The 21763-nt window shown below is 40.8% G+C and overlaps 2 protein-coding genes across 21 annotated transcripts in view; one reads left to right on the top strand and one right to left on the bottom strand.

Moving 5' to 3' along the window:
• The window catches only part of TANGO2 (transport and golgi organization 2 homolog), a 28552-nt gene extending 19938 nt beyond the window's left edge, over positions 1–8614 (bottom strand). Inside the window, exons 1-3 of one of the 3 annotated variants that reach the window (XM_074554093.1) lie at positions 8449–8614; positions 6017–6283; positions 185–306 (exon numbers count right to left, since the gene is read on the bottom strand). In XM_074554093.1, coding sequence (XP_074410194.1) covers positions 185–240 — 56 coding nt within the window. In that variant the 5' untranslated portion in view covers positions 241–306; positions 6017–6283; positions 8449–8614. Of the gene's footprint in view, positions 1–184; positions 307–5389; positions 5547–6016; positions 6284–8448 lie in introns of those variants that run through there. The other 2 variants (XM_074554094.1, XM_074554092.1) reach the window with 2 other exon arrangements.
• Positions 8615–9082: 468 nt separating this feature from the next.
• Positions 9083–21763, top strand: part of ARVCF (ARVCF delta catenin family member) — a 251292-nt gene continuing 238611 nt past the window's right edge. For 6 of the 18 annotated variants that reach the window (XM_074554650.1, XM_074554662.1, XM_074554661.1 and 3 more), the window contains exon 1: positions 9405–9721. The gene's annotated coding sequence lies outside the window, so the exon portion shown is untranslated. The other 12 variants (XM_074554664.1, XM_014268390.3, XM_074554665.1 and 9 more) reach the window with 7 other exon arrangements.

Raw genomic sequence — 21763 nt, forward strand, 5'->3', positions numbered from 1 at the left:
AAACCAAAGGCTTCTAAAAAGGCTCCAGTAACTCCTCCAGTGGGGAAAGCCATGAAGTTAAACACTACAGAAGCATAGCTGAACACATAATATTGATTTTAGTTTGTAATTCACACACTGGCTACAAAAGGGAATTCTGTAAAATATTACAGAAGCAGGTCTGTTTTAATTACAACCATCTTACCTGTATGCATTTTTTGAAACTGGCCGTGGGTCAAATTTGAATAGAAGGATGCACATTGAAGATCTGATGTTTAAATCTTGTTTCTTCCTCAAAGGCTCAATGCAAGGTCATTCTGTGATAGCCTAAGATGGTAAGAAAAATTATATATTACACTGCAAATTATAAAAAAAGAAACTTGTAGCTGTGACGGAGCTTAAGGACTGCAATGTATTGACTAATAACTCACAATACAAATACATAAATAAAATACAACTTCCAAAACAGAATAGTTTTAAAGACTGATTTACTAACTAAATTCTTACATAGTTCTTTCAAAGTTATGGCTGGCTAGTTCAGATTTTTAGAGAAAAAACCTGCATCAAGAAAATATTGACAAAGTGTAGAGTGCTAGCAAAACATGAAAAAAACACTGTTATGCAATTTTCTGCTCATTACAATTTTTTTTCCCTCTCTTTAAGGAAGACAAAATGCTTCTTTTAGAATAAAGGAGAAAATAAGACTCAAAGTGTTGCAGAAGACAGAAAAAGCCTCATTAAAGACACTCACAGACCTGCAAATAAAGTATAACTTAGGCCAAGCTACTATCAATGTTCGGGAGAAATTATTATTGTTTAGCATTGGGTAAAAGGTCATGAACAAACAGAAACACTTGGGATGTTTTGTGGCCAGAGTTTACATTTTGATGTGGAGTTTCCAGCACTTGTGCTATATTTAAAATTCTGGCCATGCAGATGGAATGACAAATGTGCTTTCCATTTCAAACCAACAAAACAGCTTTCAAATATTTTGTGTTGTCCAATTAACATTTTTCTGGTAATAAACCTGCAGTCTGATCTTTACTTTTCGAGGCTGCTGAAACAATTATCAGAATGCCACCAATGCCCAATGATACACAGCCATTTTTAGTGTTACTGAGAGCTTTGGCCATGCAAGGACTTTGAAGGTAAGTCAAGGGGAGAGGGAGGCAGAATTCAACACCACAACTCTAAGGCCGTCTGAGAAACTCTGAAAAAGTTTCACTGAAACTGAAAATCTTCTGTACAAAACCCAGGATTTTTAACCTTACTTTCAAGATATGTGGAAAGGGTCTCTCTTGCCCTTTAATTGCTACATAATTTGTCATAAGAGGTATCAGGAAATGGATCATCTTGACTACATTCACATTACCAAAAACAGAGCTGCAAGTGAAGCATTTATACAGATTTTATTTTTAAATTAACAGCTTGCCCATAGCTGCTGGCTCCTGTTTAGCCACAGTTCAGCACCACAACCAGCCTGCTGCTGTTGTCAGAGCACAGTAAGTTCAGTCTTGCAGCCAATATCTCCAAAGAGACTCTTCTGCTGCAGGACATGAAATAACTCACAAAGAGGTGCAACACTTCTGACATGCTTGACAAGAAAATTAGTGCACAGGAGTGTGTGTGTGTCTGTATATATATAAATACACCTTAAAGTATTTTAAATTCTGTTCGCTGACAAAAGGAATTTCCCTCCCAAGCTGACTCATAATCCATGAGCTAAAAGCAGCAATAGCAGAGCTCTCCCAACTATTCTGTGTTAAACAGGTTACACAATAACACACTGTTGGCTTTCTTTGCCTCTATCAAGTCAATCCCAAAATAACTGCATTAGAAATTCATCATAAAATGAAAAATGCAGTCTTGAATTTTGGATAACTGATTTATTGGCAGGTCTTTAAAAAGACCATAGCCAGCTTTGTAGCAAAAATCTATTCACTTTTGAGAAGGTGATATGCCCCTTCTCAGACTTCTGTTGCTGGATTTGAACTGCCAGTACTGGAAGACTTGGATCTTCGACACACAGAGTATTTCAGAAACAACACTCACAGCCCAGAAGAGATCACCTTCAAATCCATGGGTTTAGAGGTTCCCATCTACAGCACTACTGGGAGTATGCCAGGGAATCCTAAAAACTTTTATTTTTGGCAAAGTGCAAAGCAGCTCACTTGGTGAAAGCAGGGATATAAAATACAATTTTAATGCCAACTGTCACTGAGTACTCTCACTGACTATGGAGATATGGCTGCTAGGTGCCTTGCCAGATAATTAAATGGATTACTTGATAGAAAACTGTTTGCAATTAATCACTCATAAAACCAATATTTTAATAAACAGGTTTCATGCTCATTGCCTGATTTATTCAGTTCCCTTCAAATAATCAAATAGGTCCAGCTGTTCATGCAAGTTACTGGCCAGCATAAAGATTAAACAAAAACTGCCAGTCAGAAAACAGCTGCATAGTAAGTTTGCAGTACTCATCATAAATGATTATCTAGAAGGACAAGTATTTGGAACACTTCAGTAACTTTCTAGAATCTCCAGTACCTATGAATGGGTACTACTGCTTTGACAGAATGCTTTTTGTCACCCCATGAACCTTGCTTCATGTTATTACAGTTCTTTAAGTTACATTTATGCTTTTATTAACCCCAAATACCAAATCAGCATTTTTTATCTCAGGCTCCACCTTTTTTTTTTTTTTTTTTTTAGACAGAAGTGTTTATGGCAGATAAAACAGAGCTACCCCTTTAAAACAGCAGCAACAGTTAACTGGCAAAGGAGGCAAGCAATGTATTTTGGTACCTTCTTTGATTAAAGCTGACATTGCACTTGAAACACCTGTTGTGGATATTACCCTTAAATTCTTAAATAGAAGCATACTGAAAGACTCAAATTTGGGTATTCTGGAATTTATAATAATTAACAAAACACCAAGAGGAAGAAAAACTGATGAGAGGCTGTCATAGATGTTGTAAATACATAAACATTCAATCAAGAAGTCTTCATGCAGGTACCATTCTCCCGAGCTCACCCTCACACAGAAGCCACGGGGATGGGATGAGCACATTGCACAGAGCTGGGGATGGAATGAGCACATTGCACAGAGCTGGGGATGGAATGAGCACATTGCACAGAGCTGGGGCTGCAAAGCACATGTGCCCAGCTCAGCTGAGTCCCCACACACCAAGGAGAGGAGAAGGTGAAAAAGATTAGGCCAGCACTGACTTCCACTTGCAACTTGATCCTACAGCAAGCCCAAAGCCAGATCAAAACTTGATTTTCAATCTCCATTTCTGCAGAAAATGTGTCTTCAGAACCATCCTTAGAAATGAAGGAGGTGCCATAGTTTAAAGAGTTCATATAGAAAAGGCTAAGTTGTGGTACAACACTTGCTTTCTGATTTTCTTTTTGAGGAGAATACAGGCAAGAAGGTCTGCAGGAATGGGGGAGAAATTCTGTGCTCTAGATTGGAGACAGTGAAGACTGGTCTCTGGATAATGAGCTTTTATAAATTCCAGTTTGCTTATTCCTACTCAATAAGACAACAGTTACCAAGGATGACATGATAGCAACAATCTCCTATTTCTGCAATGTTTCTAGTTTGCTGTCCAACTTATGCCTAATACACACAAACCAGCTTGTCAAGAACCACAAACATCCTGTAATTAAGCGTTCTGCTCCAAATGGCACCGCTAATTTGGAAATGACATTAAAGTAACTAACATTCTTGTTCTGTGCTACAGTACTCTGTTAGACAGCACAGTGTGTTGTTTTGCTCATTTGAAGGATCTGTTAAAAGCCTGAGTGGATGCATGCCAGCACAAGGTAGCATTCAGGACTTTCAGGAGACCCAAACATGATAGATTGTGTATGTTCTTTTCATAGGGCTCCACCATCATTTGGTTGATTAGAAACAATCAGTTCACAATTTGGCATAAAACTGTTTTACCCTTAAGAACTCCCAGTAGCAGGCTTTGAAAAAGGAAGCCATTTGTTATGTATTTCATATTCACAAATGAAGCATCATAAATAACATCTGTCAGTTACCACAGTGATCTCAAGTGCTTCTCAACTCATCCAAAACTATTGTTTAGGTGCAGTCTAAAACACAGCTAAAAACCATTATTCACTGGAATCTGCTAGTTCTATGTACTACAACAGTAGCTAATGTTCAGCAGAGTACAGAACTATTTTACTGTCTCTTTTGAGTATGTCCAAATGAAACTGAGCCCATAGTCCTCAAATGCCCATAGAAGGGCCATAAAGTTGGATGTATTTTCTTGCACTACTGAAATTAGGTTTTTAATAGAGAACTTTAAAATCATGCTTGATTAGTAAACTATTTTTCTCCCTCAGAGAAAACTGTCTCCTGGCTACATTTTCAAAGCATTTTACTGTTTCATTTTTGCACTTCCCTTTTGTACCACATGCTCCACAGTAACAATACTAAGGACTACAGATGAAGTGGAATAGATGGAGCTATAATTTGATGACTTCCAGGTTGTTCCCTGTGAAGAGCATTTGTAAGTAACCCAGGCTTTGTAATCCTCCCAAGGTGAAGAGTCAGTCTTCCCTGAAAGAGGCAGCAAAGCAAGAGCACAACACTTATGAAACACAGAAAATAAGGTGAATGGCACTCCCAAGTTTAATGGGCTAATTTTATTTTCTCCTGCTTGATTTCTCCCTGGTGTTTTACTAGATGAGGTCCACTGTACAGTTCCCATGAGAAACAAACACCAGAAAACATAACCTTTCACCACACCATGTTTTAAAAACATTTACAAAAATGGGGTAAAACAGCCTTTGCCCCAGTTTCTTAAGAGCAGGATCAGCAACGGATCTGCAGACTCGGAGCCTTTGCAGGGTCTGTTCCCTAGATAAAAGCTGTATTTTTAGCTTCTACAGTTCTTAGGTTTTCTTCAGGGAGGAACCACCAAAAGACATTAGTAGTTTTCACTGTATAACTATGACTATTGCTTGACCTCAAAGGGTCACTACATATTAAAACCTAATTTAAAAATTACTTTATTATTCTTGTACACTTACAATTACTCCTATATGTGACGCAAATACCAACCAGCCACCACCCACGCAGGAACGAAATGCCATCGCATAACCAAGGAAAACAGGTGCGAACTGACACCTGAAAATATCCCCAGAGGTGCTGCTGGATAAATTTAGGATAAAACCCTTAAGCAAATGGCGCTCAGGAGCTGCACCTTCCTTGGCGGGGAGGGCCGGGGCTGTGGCGGTGGCCGGGAACGGCACACACAGCCCCAGAGCAGGAGCCCGGCAGCTCCGGGAGGCTGGTGGCAGCTGAGGCGGCGCCGGGCTGTGTCCGAGCCCGCCCTGCAGGCACGGTGACCCCCGGTCCCTCACTCCCTCCCTCGCCTCCCTCACTCACCCACGGCCGCCGCACCGCCCGTCCCCCGCGCTGCTTCCGGAGGGCGGCCGGGCCGAGCAGCGCCGCCCCTCCGGGGGCCGGGCCCGGCTCCTCCTCCCGCCGGTGCTGCCGGTCCCGACACCTTCCCTGTGCCCCTAGCCCGGGCCTGCCTGTACCGACATCGTGCCTGTGCCCCTAGGCCGGTGCTGCCTGTATCGACACCTCCCTGTGCCTCTCGCCTGGGGCCCGCCGGCACCGACACCTTCCCTGTGCCCCTGGCCCGGGGCCCACCGGCACTGATACCGACACCTTCCCTGTGCCCCTGGCCCGGGGCCTGCAGCTCTGCCCCGGTGCCACAGCGCCTGGCATTCCTCAGAGCATCGGGCTCATCTCCCAGTGCTTGAGCTGCTGTTTGGCTGCCTCAGCCTGCTGCCAGCATAGCTGGTTTAGAGCTGAGACGAGAAATTGGGGCAGTAGAATTTTTTTTTTTCACTGTTAGGGTGGTCAGGCATTGGAACAGATTGCCCAGGGAGGTGGCAGAGCTGCCATGCTTGGAGGTGTTTAAATCTGGTAATGTGGTTTAGTGTTTTATAGAGGTTACAGTGGTTAATGAGGTTGGAGTTCATGATCTTAAAGGTCTCTCCTCACCTTGCTGATTCTGTGATTCTGTGAAGGTGTGAAATAATAATATTACTGATGTGAGCATCCCAGTGCTCATGCCTCTGAGGACAGACACTCCCAGGCTGCTGACAATCTTGGTGGGTTTGGATGCAGCTCCTGACCCCTCAGAGCAAGGCCCCTGTGAGGGATGCTGCTCCCCTGACCTCCTTCAGCCGAGACTCTGCTTCCAGGAAGGCCCCAAAGTCACTGAGCCCTGAGCCTGCAATGGGATGATTTCCAGCCAGGACAGCTTTCCTGAGGATTGAGAAAAACACAAGTGACAGCATCAAATTTGCTTTCACTTATTAGCACAGCATGATCAGAACTGATAACCAAACATTTAGTAATTTTACCTAAATCTGCAGATTTAGTTCGGGATTGGATCTGTGTCACCTTTTTGTCCTGCTGAAATATGATTATTTAATTTTTCAAACAAAATCTCAAACTTTATTTCTGACTTTTTTTTTCATGGGTGGCAATAGAGGGTTTCAGTGGAGCCTGTAAATTACAAAATGTTTTATAGTGAAGCCTGGAGTACTCTTCCAGGTTCTAAGACTGATAAACACAATACACACAAGATGTGAAATAGTAATTAAAAGAATTCCCAGAGGTATATGGATGTGTTAGGTGGCTTGTCAGGTTTACTGGATACAGAAAACCTGAAGTCAACTGTCAGGTTTAGCGCTGCTCTGGCATTTGACATTGTGCAAGTTCACCTCAATGCTTTCCTTCTCCATCATCAACAGTGGGATGATCACATTGACCTTTGCAAGGTCTCTTGAGATCTACTGATGAAAATTACTGGGTGAATGTATGATCATCATTCTTTGTACTACTGCTTCTGAAACACAATAATAGATTGCAGTTATTACCTTGAAACATATAAACCTAGAATGTATTAATGTTTTCAGGTAGAGAGTTGTTATTTAAAGCGGTTATCTGGTGACTAAATAGACAAATTATACAAATCTCTGTTACACTGAAACAGGTAAAATGCATGCACATTAAATGTAATGTATTGTTCTTTTTGGCACTCTGTTTGAGTTTTAAAGTATAGACTCATCACTGTGACCAAAGATTGTTTAGCTTCTAGACTCGATTCTCATGTAAAATCTGTAGATGATAATCTGCATACCTTCAGCAGCAGTCATGTCTATGGGAAGAAGAAAGTGTTCATAGGCTCAAAACGGAATGGTGTTTTTTCCAGATTGTTTTGTTTCTATTTTTAATACATATGGAAAGTAAGAATAAGTTCAGAGTCATTTAAAAAGCTTTTTAGGAGGCTGCACAAAAAGAATCCACTGCAAGAATTTGTGAATAGTGGATTTGATGGCCATTTTGACTCTTCCTTTTATTCTTGTGTCTACCTTTTGTTCTGCCTAAACCAGCTTGGTTATTGTTGTCCCTTCTAGACCCTGTCCTTGGGGATCAGTGTATAGCTCCCATTGTTTGTGAAACTTGAATAGACTGATCCCAAGCAGGCTCTGATTCTGCATCCACTCGAAGAGAGTGGTACTGTCAGGGCAGAAACTCTCTTGGAGAAGGCTAAAATACAAGCAGAAGCTTAATGAAAGGGTTGTAGAATTGTCCTGAGTTGGTTTCAAAAGCTAAAAGAGAAATAATCCTGACATTTGTTTAAAGAGTTTGTTCTGGAAGAGAACAGAGTGCTGGAATGCACATTATTTGGAATGCATAAAGCACACTGTAGATAGATTAAATATCTTTTCCCTGGGAAGTTTAAAAAAGCAGCTTTAAAGGGGAGACATCAGGGACCCTGACAGTTTTCTAGAGATGGGTTTTTGCCCAGATCCAGTTTGATTATCTCTACCACTTGCTTAGATCGTGCAAATTATTTATTAGTAGATTTTGTAGCCTAATAAACGAGTCAAAAATTCACAAATGGTTACAAAATCATCTGATGTGCCCAATAAGTCATCCCAGTCCAGTAAATTGCATTTTTAGTATCATAAAATATGAGGAAATGCATCTGGAAATAAAGAATGCAGGGATGGGGCCAGAATGGCAAAAAGTACCTCAAAAAAGAATTTAGTTGTTACTATTGCAGTGTGACCTCTCAGGGTAATACTTTGGTAATACACTCTAACCATTTACTGTATAAAATACAGAATATATAGGGGGGACAGGGGAGTGACACTGTCTTCGTGAACAGCACAGGGACACTGGAATGCTGCACCACTTCTGGCTCCCACGGTTAGGGAGGGAGGAAAACCACAGGAAATTATTCAAAGGAGGAACATTAATGAAGGGGATAACACGACATAAAACAGGGCCGTAGGAAGCTCAAGCTACCCAGGTTACCCAAGACAAAGCCGAGAGGCGAGGATGGCAGCGCACACACCACTGCAAACGGTGAGAAGGTCAAGTTAGACAAACCCATGCGGATCGCGTGCCAGCATTACCTGGCTGGCTGCACCTGACGGGCCCTCAGCCACCAGCTGGGCCCGCCACCCCGGGGCGAACAGCTGTGCACGGCGCCGTTCATTCCCGAGCGCGGACAGCCTCCGGCGGGGCGGGGGCGCGTTCCCGTGACAGCGCGGTCCCCGCCGACCGCGCACCGCCCGTGCCCCGCGCTCCCGCCCCGCGCCTGCGGCCGCTCCTCCGGCCACGCCCGTCGGGGGCGGGGCCACCCCGTGTGACGGACAGGTCCGCGGGCCAATGGCGCGTGGCGCGGCCGGCAGCGCGCGGTGGCGGGGCGGGGCCTCGCCAATGGCGCTCCGGTTGCCGGGCGCGATGGCAGCGGCGCCGCCCAATGGGAAAATTCGCGGTGCGGGAGGCGCGCGCCGGTTCGCGTGCGGCCGCAGGCGGGGCGGCGCGCGCGGCGTGCACGGCGCGCGCCCCCTCACGCCTGCCGCCCTCCTGCCCCCAGGTGCGAGTGTTGAGGAATGTGCCCCGCTAGGAAAAATAAACAAATAAATAGAGAGGTGGGCGGGCGGTGGCATCATGGTCTGGGCCGGGCAGTGCCCTCCCGTCTCCCCGCGGGCCGCTCCGGTTGTTTCCCGAGCAATAGTTTGGGGAGGGCGCGCGTTTTCCAGCAGTGGCCTTGGACCTTTTTGCTGGAGCGGCACCGTCAGCGGCCAAGCCGGTGTGCGGGAGCGGGGACCCCGCGGGCCCGATGGCAACGAGTCCATGTGCTCTGTAGAGAAGGGGGATTCCCCTGTGTGCTCTAAAAATCACAGTAGAAAAGGTAAATGCAAGAAAAGGGTTAATGAGTACTTCCACCTCCCCCTCCTTCCTCCCCCACCCCCCCCCGGTTGGATAAAGATGGTCTTGGATACCCTTTGTAAATAGGAATGTGGAGGTGGGAGGGGAAAATCAGCCCGGCTGCGACTACTCGGCTGCCTCGGTGGGTGAGCGGGCGGGAGGAGCTGGTGCAGCCCGGGCGCTCTCCCGGGGAACGCGCGGGGGACGGACGGGCACCCGCGGGGCGGGCACGGCGGGAGCGGCTCCTGCGCGGGGAGCGCGAGAGGAGGACAAGGGGCTGACATGCTGCCCAGCGCCTGCCCAGCAGCTTATTGAAGAGTTGGGGGCTTTCCCCTTTTTATTATTTTTTAAAATATTTTTCTTTTTTTTCCTTTTTTTTTTTTTTTTTTTTTTTTTAATTTGTACGCCGCCTCCTTGAAGCCAGTAGCAGCAAGGAAAATAAGCTGAGGACAGAGGAATAAGACGGAGATGGTGAGCAGATCGCTGGGCTGGGAGGGAATGAATGAGGTTGCCGGGCTATTCTCTGTGAGGTTCTTGCAGGGTGTAGTACGTTTTGGAGTGATTTTGCATCACGATTCCGGGTTAGACTTCTTTGTTTGCTAAAGGTTGCTGGTTCAGGTTTAACAGCGTTCGTCAGTTTATTGTGAGATGCGCAACGAGGAGTTGATGTATGCGAATGCCTGAATTACATACGCAAGCCACACACACAAGCAAGCCCTAAACAAACCAACATTTTAATAATCCTGCAATATGATGGGCAGCTTGTGTCATGGAGGGAAGTCATTGCTCAGGTTATTTGTGGCATGCATAGGAGATGAGTCTCTTTGTAGCGAAGACCAAACAAAATTAACCTATTTTTTTCACACACGCGACATCCATTACAGACTTAAAAGCCAGAGTTAGGGGTTATTTTTTAATTTATGCTTTTCCCGCAGTATTGAGCTTCACGGTTAAAATCTGACGTTTGTAGAAGTTGAAAAACTCTTTGAAATGTTCACTTCTAGTGAATATAGGACTAGACTGTCTTTCGTGCTTTTTCTGTTTTTCTTTCATGTAGGCACTTGTTTGTGTATGTGAAAGGGGGAATTCTTAAAACATGCACTTTGCTTGTTACGCTGTACTGTTGTGCCTTTAGGTAGGTCACAATGCAAAACGTGATTCATAGCATGTTAAAAAACAAAACCCTAAGCAGATTTTTTTCATCAAGTGAAGACCTGTTATCGTGCCAATAGCTTGAACCCTAAATCCAAGTTTTGCGGGGGGGAGGCGGGAAACAGCTCTCCTGATTTGTATTAATGGGAATGCTTTATGGTAAAAAATCCTGCTTCTAAATGACAGAATATTGACATTGCCTGATTGTAACTTCCTGTGGATAAAGTACTGCAATCTGCTGAATACACTAGTCCTTTAAGGCTCCATAAATTTAGACATATTTTGTTTACAAAATTGTGTAGCACTGCATGGTGCAGTAGTAAAATCTGAAATTTTAGTGATTTTGGAAATGTTGCAAGCCACTGCAAAAGAGAAAATATGCAGCTTTGTATTAAATCCCTAATGGAAAAAAAGGAAAAGGTTTGCTGTAATAAAGTAATACAGGGTATGCATGGTGACTTAAGTAACTGCAGGGGCTGGAGAGTTTGGAGTTTGTATAAAAAAATAAGTTGTGAACTATGCTGGGGTCTTCATCTTGCAAAGTATTTGGATGAATGATTCTTAAATTTATTTTAAGCAGCATCTCTGTCAAGTCTTGTCTGGAATATTTAAATTATATGCTCCATTAGGCAAATGGGTTTATCTTCCCATTGCTTGGCCAAAGGAATGCATTAGGAAGGCAAGAACAATAGTTTGACTGCATGGTTCATCTTTGTGCATTGTTCAGAGATCATAGTTTGCATTTTATATGACATTGGTCATCTTTATGAAGTCGACTTGCTTTATTTTATTATTATGCCATAGTTGCAGTCAAATATCTGAATCTCAGTTTATATAATCATAGTTTTGATGTTCTGTTTGGCTGAAAAATAATTCCCTTCTTTGAATTTCATCTCTTAAATTCAAAATCTCTGCAATTGATTTCAGTATCAGAAAGTTTTTAATATTGGAAGAACCAACAAGAGTTACAAGTAAAGAGAGTCTCCCATTTTATTGAGTTAGGACACTGTACTAGAAATGGCAGAATGCCTGCCTCTTGCTTATACTTCAGATTTTGTACAAACTGTAGTTTAGATTAGATATCTTGTCCTGAAGACCATCTGTATGCATATTACAGTTATATAAAACTAAGCTTCTGTACTTGATTTTATGTAATGCAACACATTATATCTGCAGTGCTTTTGGTGGATCTTGGGTAGTGTCAGAATTGATACACTGCAAGGAAAACCTGTTAGAATTCTTGTGCTGCCAGGTTTATAGTTTGTTGCTCTTAATATTTTATTGTGTGAGTATAAATCATTGACACAGACATTGTAAACAAATGCTGTAGCAGCTAAGTGTGATGTTACATTTGCCTTGTGTGTTTCCAGTTTAATCAGAGTGTGACTGTTCTGTCAGATGTGGGGCATCCTAATAACCATCCTAGTTACCTTCAAAGCACTTAGGTCAATTTCTTTTACTTTCTTGTCTGTCTCTACAGAATAAAGGAAGAAAAGGCCAGCTCTAGAGTTACACCAGTATGGATAGGGAAGCAGTTTCACATGTGTTGCATGCCGTTTCCTTATTTAGACTTCATGTGTGTCTCCTGGAAATTAGCAATGATATTTTAAGGATTAAAATTTGCCCATTTCTAGAAAAAACGTTCTTTCCATAATGCAAGACATTCAGAGTATACATGTAACTTGACAAACATATTTGCTTTACAGAAGGGCATTAGAGGTTTCATGGGTTTAAGCATTAAAATAAGAACAGGGAAATTTTCTTAAATTTCATGTAGGATGTGGTCTGCCTGTTAACTGAAGCAAAGCAGATAACCACCTGAGCATCTGAGAAAAGAAACAATCACCTTAGATAATGAAGTGGCTTTAATTTCCTTCAGCTAACTTGTGTAAAACAAAGCCAACCCGAGAAAACTGCAGTGCAAGTGTTTTGTTCCCTGTTTGTCCTTTTCACTTCTACTCTTGCATTTCACAGGCAGTCCAAAACAAACTGCAAAGCTTCTTCTGGTGCAGTCGTCTGAGCTTCTAGAGGGTACATCTTCTCCATTAGCTTAGGTCACATTTGTTGTAAGTAGTATTTAAAAGAAATAGCTAATTCTAGTGAATCCAGTTCTTTTTGTGACTGGTTTTGTCAACATTCTAAGAACAGACAGCTTAATTTAGTAATATCCAATCTTTTGAAAGCCTGACAGTCAATCCTCTGGCATTCACAATTTCAAGTAGCATTTGGTATGTTGTCTGTAAATGGCTAATCATTTAATAGTAAGTGGACAGCATCTATTACTCATTAATTTATTTACAGTGATCAAACAAAATAATTTTTTGGAGTCCTGATCTAACTCATTGATTGCCACTGTTTCAGGGTAATCTGACATTTTGACCCACCAAAATAAATGCATCTCCTGGAATATCAGTTAATTTTGTGGATTAAAAAATGTAAGGTATCCAGTAGGAATGTGTATATGAGTGGCATTTTTAAATATTTTGACCTTTTGTAGAGAATGCTTTGATTTAGTTAATGAAGCTCATATCTGGTTAGTCCTCATTCCTACAAAGAACATATATTTTCTTACAGTGTTGTCATTACTGGGAGCTTACCATTGTTGGAACAAATGTGTCTTTCTGAGAATACTGAATCTTAACTAAGGCAGCATTATACTCTTGAAGTGACTGGCTTCAATTTTTTTAGCAGGCTATTTTATCCAATTCTGTAGAAATTGACACTGCATTTGTATGTGTGTGTATATATATATTTGCTTTGTAGTTACATGGGTTTTGTTCAATCTAGAGAAACATTTCTGTGAAAGGTATCTTGGTTTGATTCTGCAAGCCTTAATGCTTTGTATAATCAACCGATGCTCATTACCATGAGATAAGTTGAGTGATTTTTGACTACAGTCAAATACATATTTTGACTATATGTTTAGAAAGAGTAAAATTGTGATATTCAGATCACAGGTTCCAAGCTAAGGGCTCCAAGAAGGTAGTTCTCCTCTACCTCTTGCATAGTGGTGATGCTGCTGCTGGCAGTATTACAAGGTACTGAGATCCATTGAGAACATATGGGCAGGGTTGTGCCTCTGTCTCGCTCTCCAGTTTATATTTCACTGGGAAGACCTTTCTGTTCCTGAGCTACATGCAGTATGCTTCATCTCTTCAGATATGATGGTTTTCTTAGACAATTTGGGATTTTTGTTCCATAAGGTCCTTGACTGGGTTGTCAAAATCTTCTGTGCATGCTTCAGTTGATGTTATTTATAGTTATGCTTTTTCTGCATCTCAGAGCACATGCATTTTGTTTCAGAAGCTGTACAGGGTTTCCATGAGATACCGTGCACATATACACCAATGCACCACCAATCTATTAGCTTCTGATTTGTAGGTCAGGGAGGAATTGAGATTTTGCTATCTAAGCAGTATCACCTCTTTGCTGCTTCAGTGCTTACGTGACATCTCAAGTTGGCTGAAAATTAAAAGGACACTGTCAAGGTATCTTTGACAATTTCATTTTTATTATCTATTTTGTTTGCCTTGTTACTGCTGTCATAAGCCATTGGAAGCTTGAAGTCTAGTGTCTTAGCAACAGGCCTTTGTCCTCCAGAACAGGTACTGTTTAGCTGCTTATGGTTTATTTAAGAGTTGTGAAGCATTTTCTGTCTTCTGAAATGCATTATTGAATTACAGCTTAAACATTGCAAGCAAGTGAGAGGGAAGAAGTGAGTAAATCAGTTTGGGGTAATTTCTGACATTTTGTCATTACAGCAAACTCAAAATATTTATTATTTTCCTTATTTTTTCAGAACCTAGGAATTTGGAGTCTAGAATTAGGCATCAGTGCTTCCTTTGCACTGTTATCCTTGAGAGGGGACTTTTAAGGGGATTGGTACCAAGACCTGCATTCTGGTTGGAAATAGTTGGAATTACCTGATGAAGTAATCTGTGTAAGAATTCTTACAGGTGCAGTCATATTGACTGATTGCTGAGCAGTAGTTTCACAGGAGCTGGGCTTTGTGTATCACAAATGCCTTTTTTCTGCTCTAAGCTTAGTTTCCTTCCCCTCTTATTTCTGCTCTCATACAAGGAATGATCATGGGGTATTTTGTACAGAAAAATGTTGCCCTAACTTATTCCTCTATGAAGAAGTCTCTTATTAACTGATCTACATTGATTGCAATGTAAAGTCTGTGAAACTAGACCTACAGTTTCCAGTTATTTAACTGCCTCTTCTTCATCTGCTCTGGTGGTGGAAATTCTACCCAGGAGTTAAATACCTCCATGGAACCTTCTTATTACAGTAAATATTTTCTGTTAATTTGGCTTATGTAGTGATAAAATTTTAAGTAACTGCTATTCAGGCCAGTGATAGAAGTGATGGCACAGACTTTTTTACTGGATTATCCTGTTGGTGAGAAACTCTATTGTCATGTTTCACTGTCAACAGTGTCCATGGCTGCTGGACTCACAGCTTGATGAGAGCTGAATGTACATCATGATATTGGGTAGTCTAATTTTTGCAAGTTTTAAAGGGGAAAACAATAATCTTTTTAGTAGCATGCAAGTAGCAAAGCTTGCAGAGTTTGCCCAGAGGAAAGTAAATTGCAGTGGGACTTAAAATATGGCTCATAAAGTGCCAACTGTCTTGGGGAATGAGAATCTCAGGTGTGAGTTCACTCTAGCTGGAGTAGCTACAATAACTTGGGGCATGTTGATTTGATGATTGAGGGAGGGCAGCCACTTCTGGCTGTGGATTAAAGCAGTGCAGACAGACAGACTGCTCTGGAGGCTGATCCAGTCTGTGAGGTGCAATCAAGTCTTCTAATTGGCACTTTGTGACTATCCCTCTGCTGAGTAGCAAATATGGGTATTTTATGGAGACTGTTTTCCAAAATTAGGAATTTAAAAAGCTGAAATAATCTAGCATTCTATCTACAATTCATAATCTGATGCAAGGAAGCTTCAGTCATGTTCATCAGTAGAATGTCAATAGCCACTCATAAAACTTTGGTTCAGTTTTGTGTAGCAGTACCTGTCTTCTCATGGTCTCAAGGCATTGAAAACTGTTTGTGTATGCAGATCCATAAATGTGAAAGTTTTCTGCAATGTTTAAGACACGTATTCTTTTGTCCCAAATAAGGATCACATGTGAATTTATTTTATCAATGTAATGTCAAGTGAAGTCTCAAACACAAATCCTTGAAAACTTGAACTGGCTGTGTTTTACTTCTTTGCTCCGCAGGCTAGGGTCATGCCATGCTGGTATAACTTCTCCTCATATTTTTAGACTGGTTCTTTTTTAATTCAGTGTGACAATACAAGTAGTGAGTTATTGATGGCAGCTAAAGTGAGACCATTATGACTGTAATCAATAACATACCTGCATAGAATAACAACTACTACCAGGGACATATTTTGTATTGATTCAGAAATTTATGCTGTCTCCACTACACCCAGTCTGCTACTTCCATAATTTATGTAATAAAATCTCTACTTTGGAGAAGCTGTTACTAAGTTAAATACCAGGAAATGATGACATATCAAGATGTAAATTACATATTGAAGATTTTACTACAAGCAGAAATAGCACTTGCTAAATTCCTGTGGGTTCTGATTCAGGACCAAGGCACTTCCTTGCTGCAGGCTGGAGGATAATGGAAGTCAAAACTGTGTTCCCTCTCCTGAAGCAGCATTTTAGAGCTGCAGGATGAGGTGCTGTTTTTAATGTGGTGTGACAATGGAAGATTACTGAATTGTTCATTCCATAAGTTTGAAACCTCTGTAGGTTCCCACTTTTTTTCCCCACGTTTCCTCGTGCTGTGTTCCTGTAGGTGATAAACAGTCTTCAGCTTTCACAGACTGCTTGCTATGCTGATGGTGGCATTTCTGAATTCCAGCCCATGCTCATCTATCTAGACAAGGAAACAATCACCTCATTTCATTTATGGTCCCACAAACCACTTTCCACTGTTTTAGAAGCAGAGAAGTAGTATGGTAACTCTGATTTTTAGGAACCTTAGTATTTAAGGTTCTGAGGAATTAATGTTAAACTAAGCTGAAGCTTGTTATATATATATAAAAGGAATATGAGAGAATCTCAGTGACATATATAAATAAATTGATACTTTGGCTGAGACTTTCAGTGATCTGTTAGGAATTTATACCCAAACTCTTAAAGGGAATTGGGCACCTAGTGCCTATTTAATTCCTTTTTATTTCTTTACAATATTGTCACTGAAACCAAGGGTTTAGGAATCCTTTTGAAAGCTTAGATCACAGGTGTATAAACTTCCTTGACTTGTTTCTTTCATGTTTGTGTGATTGTTACAGCTTTATTTTCAAATACAGATGGATTTATTTGGTAAGATGTATTGACGTGTATATTTAAATTTTTGGAACTGTATTTTAAAAATGCACATACAGATCAGTTTAAGAAAAATGTCAATCTCCACAGACTATGGCCAAATGTAAAGAAGATCTGAGCATAAAACTTGATTTTTGGTGTCAGCATATGTATTTGTGTACATTTGGATTTGAAAGACAGGGTCATACAATAAACACAAGAATTCCATGGCCTTTCTCACCATGCTTTAAAGTTTAAAGCTGCACAGTTTTGAAGGCATTTAGTATATTCCCAAAACCTGAGAAAATAATTGAGGTACATACAGCTTTTGGGGAGTTTCAAAATACAAAGTTGCCATTTATACTGATGTAAACTGCGTAATTAAGTCCAATTTCCAATTGAGGTTGTATAATTCAGAGAATATTGAACATCTACACTTGCTTCAGGCTGTCTAGTGGACTATATTGCCCACAATTAAACAGATGAATGCACAAATAAGGATAGGCATCCTTCCAACCACTTATAGCTATATTTAGCAAATTCTTCTCATTTCCCTCTCTGTAGGAGTGTGATGTTGGTAACCTTAACATTGGCCAAGAGAGCTGTCAGTGTCTTAAGCTCTGCCCTACAAGGTGTTTTACTTTCCCATATTGGTTTGACCTTGTATTTGCTCCCTTTCTTCTGGATTAACCATTTATATGTCCTAAATGAAAAAAATTGCTTTGCATTATGCATCTGAATGTCGAAAGAAGTAGGTGGTCATTCTCTGTGCCACAAGGGATTAGGAAGATCTTTAAAGTTTCACAAGTTAAATGTTCTGAAATGCATTCAAGATACAACCAAGGCAGGGGAGCAATGCAGAAAAATCTCTTTTTTAATCTAAGGTATGGATTCTTTAATTTTTTTACATAATTTTATGTATCACTATTTCAAGAACTACAATGACTCTTGTTAAAATGCAGCAGCCTTTCTATGTAGTATTACCTTTAGAAAACACAGGATTGGGCTGTAATTATCTGTAATTGGCAGTACACATTTTAAGCATAAATAAGACTATGTATAGGCTTATTGTAGATTTTATTTTTTTGTACTACAGGCTTACTACCTGTGCAAAAATGAGTAAATATAGCAATGTTCTGAAGGTGCAGTGTTTAGCCAATGAAATTGGCTGCTGATCCTGGTAGTGAAAGAACTTAGCAGGTGCCAAATGCAGCTGTGTCTGTCGCAGTAATGCAGGTGGGAAGAGGAGGCTCTTGGGCAGGGATTTGGTGTTTGTGGGATTGAACTGTGCAATTCCACCAATGGTGCAGAAAACAAGGCCTGAGATAGAAGCCTTTCAGCCCTTGATTATTTAAAGTAATGCAGGGTATAGTTTGTCATGGTGCCACAAAACCAGGGAAAGACTAATAAGAATTACAGGATAAGTTCAAGTATTTTTTGTGAAAAGAGCTTGAAGTCTAGGAGAAAGCAGCTGGTCTTACACAGGAGAGAGGAATGTTTTAACATTTTAAAAATTTTTTCTTTGATGTGCTAAACCAACATATTTAAGAACTGTAAAAGCCTCAAAAACAGCAATACTAGTATTTCTGTTGTTTCAGAAATAGACAAACTGTGGAGCTGTAATCTGTAGAAAAAGTACTGATCTCACAGTTTCTGATTTTGGTTAATTACATAGGGATAAGGCATGTAGAGATTTCAGAAGCTTTAATGTCTACACTATAGTTTAACTAGGAAAACTAGAATTTCACATGATGTCTGATTGGAATGAGCTGTCTTCTGTCTGTAATCTGTTAAGTATATCTGCATGTACCTATGAGGCTGCTATCCAGAGGATAGAATTCTTTTGTTTACCATTTTGAGATTGATGTGGATGGAATCAATACCAGTTACTTTGCTTTTCATTACTGAAGGCATCTGAAATGTTGACCAACATTACCTTCCTTGTGTCAAACAGATCACAAAGCCCTTATATACACACATTTGACCTTCTAGGACATTCTTGAAAGAACTGGCAGGCTTAGCATGTCACTTTTTTCCTCACTTGAAGAAATTAAATCTAATTAAGAGGATCCTACTAATACAATGTAGATACAGATTACAGGTGCACAGTGTGCAGAGTCCAGAATGAAAATAGCTGTAATGGAGAAGCCGGGGGAGGGGGAAGACCCTGAAATAGGCTGACTTAATTATCAGTCTTGTACTCTGAAATAAGAGATTCAGTAGCTGCACTGATATGAAACATTTACAGCAAGTTGGAAAATTCTGTTGGGGAAAAATCTCTCAAGGCATTTTCTTCTAGACAATGTAAAATGAGAAAGGCATTATGCACAAATGCAACAGTTCCACTATTTCAGCATTAGTGATTAACGCCTGATATTCATTTCCCTCTTCTTCATCCAGGTGTGGTTTGATTGGGTACACCTGAATTACCTAAGTGCTTTCAGAGTGGAAGCATGAACAGAATTGACTTCTCCTTGGGAAACCTTTCACATTTCACTGGCTGTTAACGTTGTCCTTCTTACAGCAAATGTCACTTGAGACTTTGTAATAGAGAATAAAAAAATATGCTTGTGCATGGTTGTCATTTCACATGAAATCAAGAGACTGATTTCTGATAGAAATCTCAAGAGCATTGAGTTCATGAAAGCTTCTTACAGATCCCCCTCAGAATAACTGGGTTTTGATCATATTTTTTGAGGCAAGGAGTATTAATGGTAGATTATCTGAGAAACTAACTATTTAAAATACCTTTGATACTATGAAATTGAGATAAACTTAACTTACTGAGAACGTACAAGACAAAATCCAACTAGTTTAAAGTAGGTGTAATAACTAGGACTAAAAAAAAAGTGTGCTTGTTTTGTGTGTCCTTGTATGACTGGGGAATTTAGAGCAGTCATTGGAAGATGAAGGAATCCAACTCTCTGCATTATTGGACCCAGAGGCCATACTGTGTGATTACTAATGCATGCAGGCATGGTCAATAAATTTCATGCTTATACATCTCATTGTCATTTTTGGAGCTCATTGATTTAAGCAGCTTGTGCTGGTCAAGAATATTACAACAGGCAGCACAGTGTCATATGCTGACAGGTACAAAGTGGAGGAGTCTTACTTCAATCAAAACTGAAGAAAAATTTGCTGTTAGTGTGAATTGAATGCTGGAGCAAGTTGGCCAGAGATTGCAGAGATCATGTTCCTGAAGATTCTCAAAACCTGATTGGAAAAGATCCTGAGCAAGTTGCTCAAATTGCCTCTGCTTTGTGTAGGAGAGTTGCCAGGTGATATCCAAGGGTATTTCCAGTCTCAGCTGTTCTGTGTCGACTGTGCAAAAACCAGAGAGTAGTTCCAAGGTTGCAAGACAATATCCCTTTCTGTTTCTCCCCAGTGGGGATAAGGCACCAGTGGCTCTCCCTTTTCCAGGGCTGGCTGTGAAGGGGAGCTGGATGGACAGAGCTGAGTCAGGCTGGGATTTGGCTGCAGGTCTGAGGGCACCATTAGCAGCTGCATTTATGAGACTGCAATTTGTGATTTAAAGCAACTTGGTTGTGTCTATTTAAATTAACATTTAAGGTCAAACTTCTGTCATTAGTGCAGTAAAGAATTTTAAGAGGTTTATTCAAATTTAATGCTTCCACTGTCACTTTATACAGCTGGCTTCAAAGCATATTGATTTACATTGAACATAATCTTCTAATGAGTTTTTGTTTTTGCCAGGAGATACATGTTTCTTCCATTATCTTGTTTGCTTCTGTTTTGTTCTTTGTGAGTAATATTTGCAATTACTTTTCTACAGTACCGTGTTGGTAACAGCAGCAGGAAGCCATAGTTAGCTCAGCTGGAACATTTTGGCCTCTGGAGTTCTTGTTACTGCATTCAGAGTAAGAAATAACTGCCTGCTTATCTTTGTGCCATTTGGATACTCTCATACCATTTTTTGTTCAATATTTCTTTATTGGTTAGACTTAAGACAGCTGGTGGGGATAGAAAATCCAAATTGATTGTAACAGATATTGTCTGACATTGGCATGTCTGTAACTAGGAAGATGAAAACAATGTGCAGTAAATATTTTGGACAAGCTGAAAGAAGTTGCTAAAATAATTCTTAATTGTCCTACTGGCTAGACTGGATGAACAAAGTGAAAATTTGCTTTTATTTGTGCACACTTTTGAAGAGCTGTGGTAGTGTGTTGAGCTGTATGTCTGCTCAGTGCTTTTGTGGACATATTTCGTGTACCTGTAACTTCCACCAGAGCCATGTTCCTGTGGAGAACATGTCCTGTGGCAGTTGTGGGACTGGGAGGGCTGTGCTCAGTTTGCACCTCAACAACTGGGCTGCATTAAAGCACCTTAAAGACATATTTGTAATATTAAAATAAAGGTGCTTAGCCTTTGTTTAAAGTCCTGTCTCTCTGGAAGCAGGTTACCTAATGAGCATGTTTTACTCATCTCATGGGGACAAAGCCTGAGCTGTTCAATTTGTGGCAGCAAAACGAAACAATTTTTGAACCAAGTCATCATTTTCAGCATCAATAGAAGGTGATGCCCTTGTCAGCTGGCATTGGTTCAGCATAAGGTTCCAGTCAGAATTGGCTGCTTTAGGCTTTGAGCTGCTCTTTAAGAGACCTTCACCCTTCCCTCTGTTTGGAGCTGCTGCCATGGTGGGTCTATTGAATATTTATAAGAAACTATTACGAGACTCCTTCCTCAGTCACAGTGTAAACTCGTTAGTTCTCGTCTGGCAGGATGGAGCTTGTTCAGGCTCTTGACAGACTCTACTTCCAACATTTCTTCTCTGCTTGCTGTTGTGTGTTAAGCCATGATGCTGATTTAAGTTCAAAATACTGCTGCACTTGTACTACTACAGTAGTTTCAAGGTTGGCTTGGTTCCTGAGAAACTCAGACCTTGTGGGACCTGGAGTTTGGCAGACTGCACTCATAACCTTGTTTAAAAAGTTAAGGCTGGAAAGCTTGTTCTCTTGCTCTGCTGCTTGACTTAACTAATGTTTTAGTCAGCTGTGCACA

Source organism: Zonotrichia albicollis, chromosome 18 (genome assembly GCF_047830755.1).
Source record: "Zonotrichia albicollis isolate bZonAlb1 chromosome 18, bZonAlb1.hap1, whole genome shotgun sequence".
Taxonomy (NCBI): domain Eukaryota; kingdom Metazoa; phylum Chordata; class Aves; order Passeriformes; family Passerellidae; genus Zonotrichia; species Zonotrichia albicollis.